Source organism: Parus major, unplaced genomic scaffold (genome assembly GCF_001522545.3).
Source record: "Parus major isolate Abel unplaced genomic scaffold, Parus_major1.1 Scaffold1855, whole genome shotgun sequence".
Classification (NCBI taxonomy): Eukaryota; Metazoa; Chordata; class Aves; order Passeriformes; family Paridae; genus Parus; species Parus major.
In genome coordinates, this window is record NW_015380695.1 from 1 (window position 1) to 1,066 (window position 1,066).

At 53.4% G+C, this 1,066-nt stretch overlaps 1 protein-coding gene across 1 annotated transcript; it reads right to left on the bottom strand.

Annotated features, from left to right (window-relative positions):
- Nucleotides 1-6: 6 nt before the first annotated feature.
- Nucleotides 7-1,061, bottom strand: TRAPPC1 (trafficking protein particle complex 1; the record flags this gene model as incomplete). Its single annotated transcript, XM_015616970.1, has 2 exons — nt 7-164; nt 871-1,061. Coding segments are annotated over 2 exons (349 nt in total), but the record flags the coding sequence as incomplete, so codon positions are not given.
- Between the last annotated feature and the right edge of the window lie 5 nt (nt 1,062-1,066).

The window sequence follows — 1,066 nt, forward strand, 5'->3', positions numbered from 1 at the left end:
GGAATTTTGGGATTTGGGTGCTCACGTTGCTGTAGATGTGCTGCAGCGCCTCGCGGGCGCTGGGCACGCCCAGGTCGGTGTTGAGCACCAGGCGCAGCCCCGAGGGCGTCTCCAGGTAATGCAGCCGGTACTTGCTGGTGTGGAACGACACGAACCCGTCCCGCCTGCGCGCTAAGGAGCCCAAAAAATCCCCAAAATCCCCAAAATCCCCGAAATTCCCCAAATCCCCCGCCCCCCCAATCCCGGGGAATCGCCTCCAGCCGCCAGAGCCACCCCCAGACCCCGAAATCCGCTTCAAAATCGCCCCAAATCTGACCCAAATCTTGAAGGTTTGGCGCTCTTCAAAACACCAAAATTCCCAAAATTCCCCAAAATTCCCCAAATTCCCCCAAATTCCCCAAATTCCCCCAAATTCCCCAAAATTCCCGAGGCTTCAGAATCCCCTCAGATCCCCCCCGAATCTCTCTCGGCTCTCCAGGAGCTCAAATCCCCCGAATTCCCGAATTCCAGAGGGTCCCCAAACCCTCGGGATTCTCCCAGACCCCAAATCCCCCCAAATTCCCAAAATCCTCACCCAAAATCTCCGAATCCCTCGGGATTTTTTTGGGATTCCTCCCCCCCGGATTTTTTTAGGACCCCCCTGGAATTTTTTGGGATCGGCTGAAGCTCCAGGGGGATCCAAAGATCCCCAAAAAAACCCCAATTGCTCCCAAAATTCCCCCAAAAAACCCAAATTCCTCCCAAAATTCCCCCAAAATCCCCCCAAATCCTCATCCAGGATCCCCCCATCCCCCATTTTTTGGGATCTGATCCCCTTTTTTGGGATTTCCCGGGGTTTTTTGGGATCCCAAATCCCGAATTTTCGGATACATGTCCGTGGGGCTCATCTTGGCCACGAAGGAGCGGAGCGAGAAAAGCATCCCAAACATCAGCTTGAATTCCTGGGAATTTGGGAAAATTTGGGGAATTCTGGGGGATTTTGGGAGAATTTCCAGACTTCCAAACTCCCAATTCCCAAAATTTCCCCGAATTCCCCATCCCAAAGCCCCAAATCCCCTCAAAATTC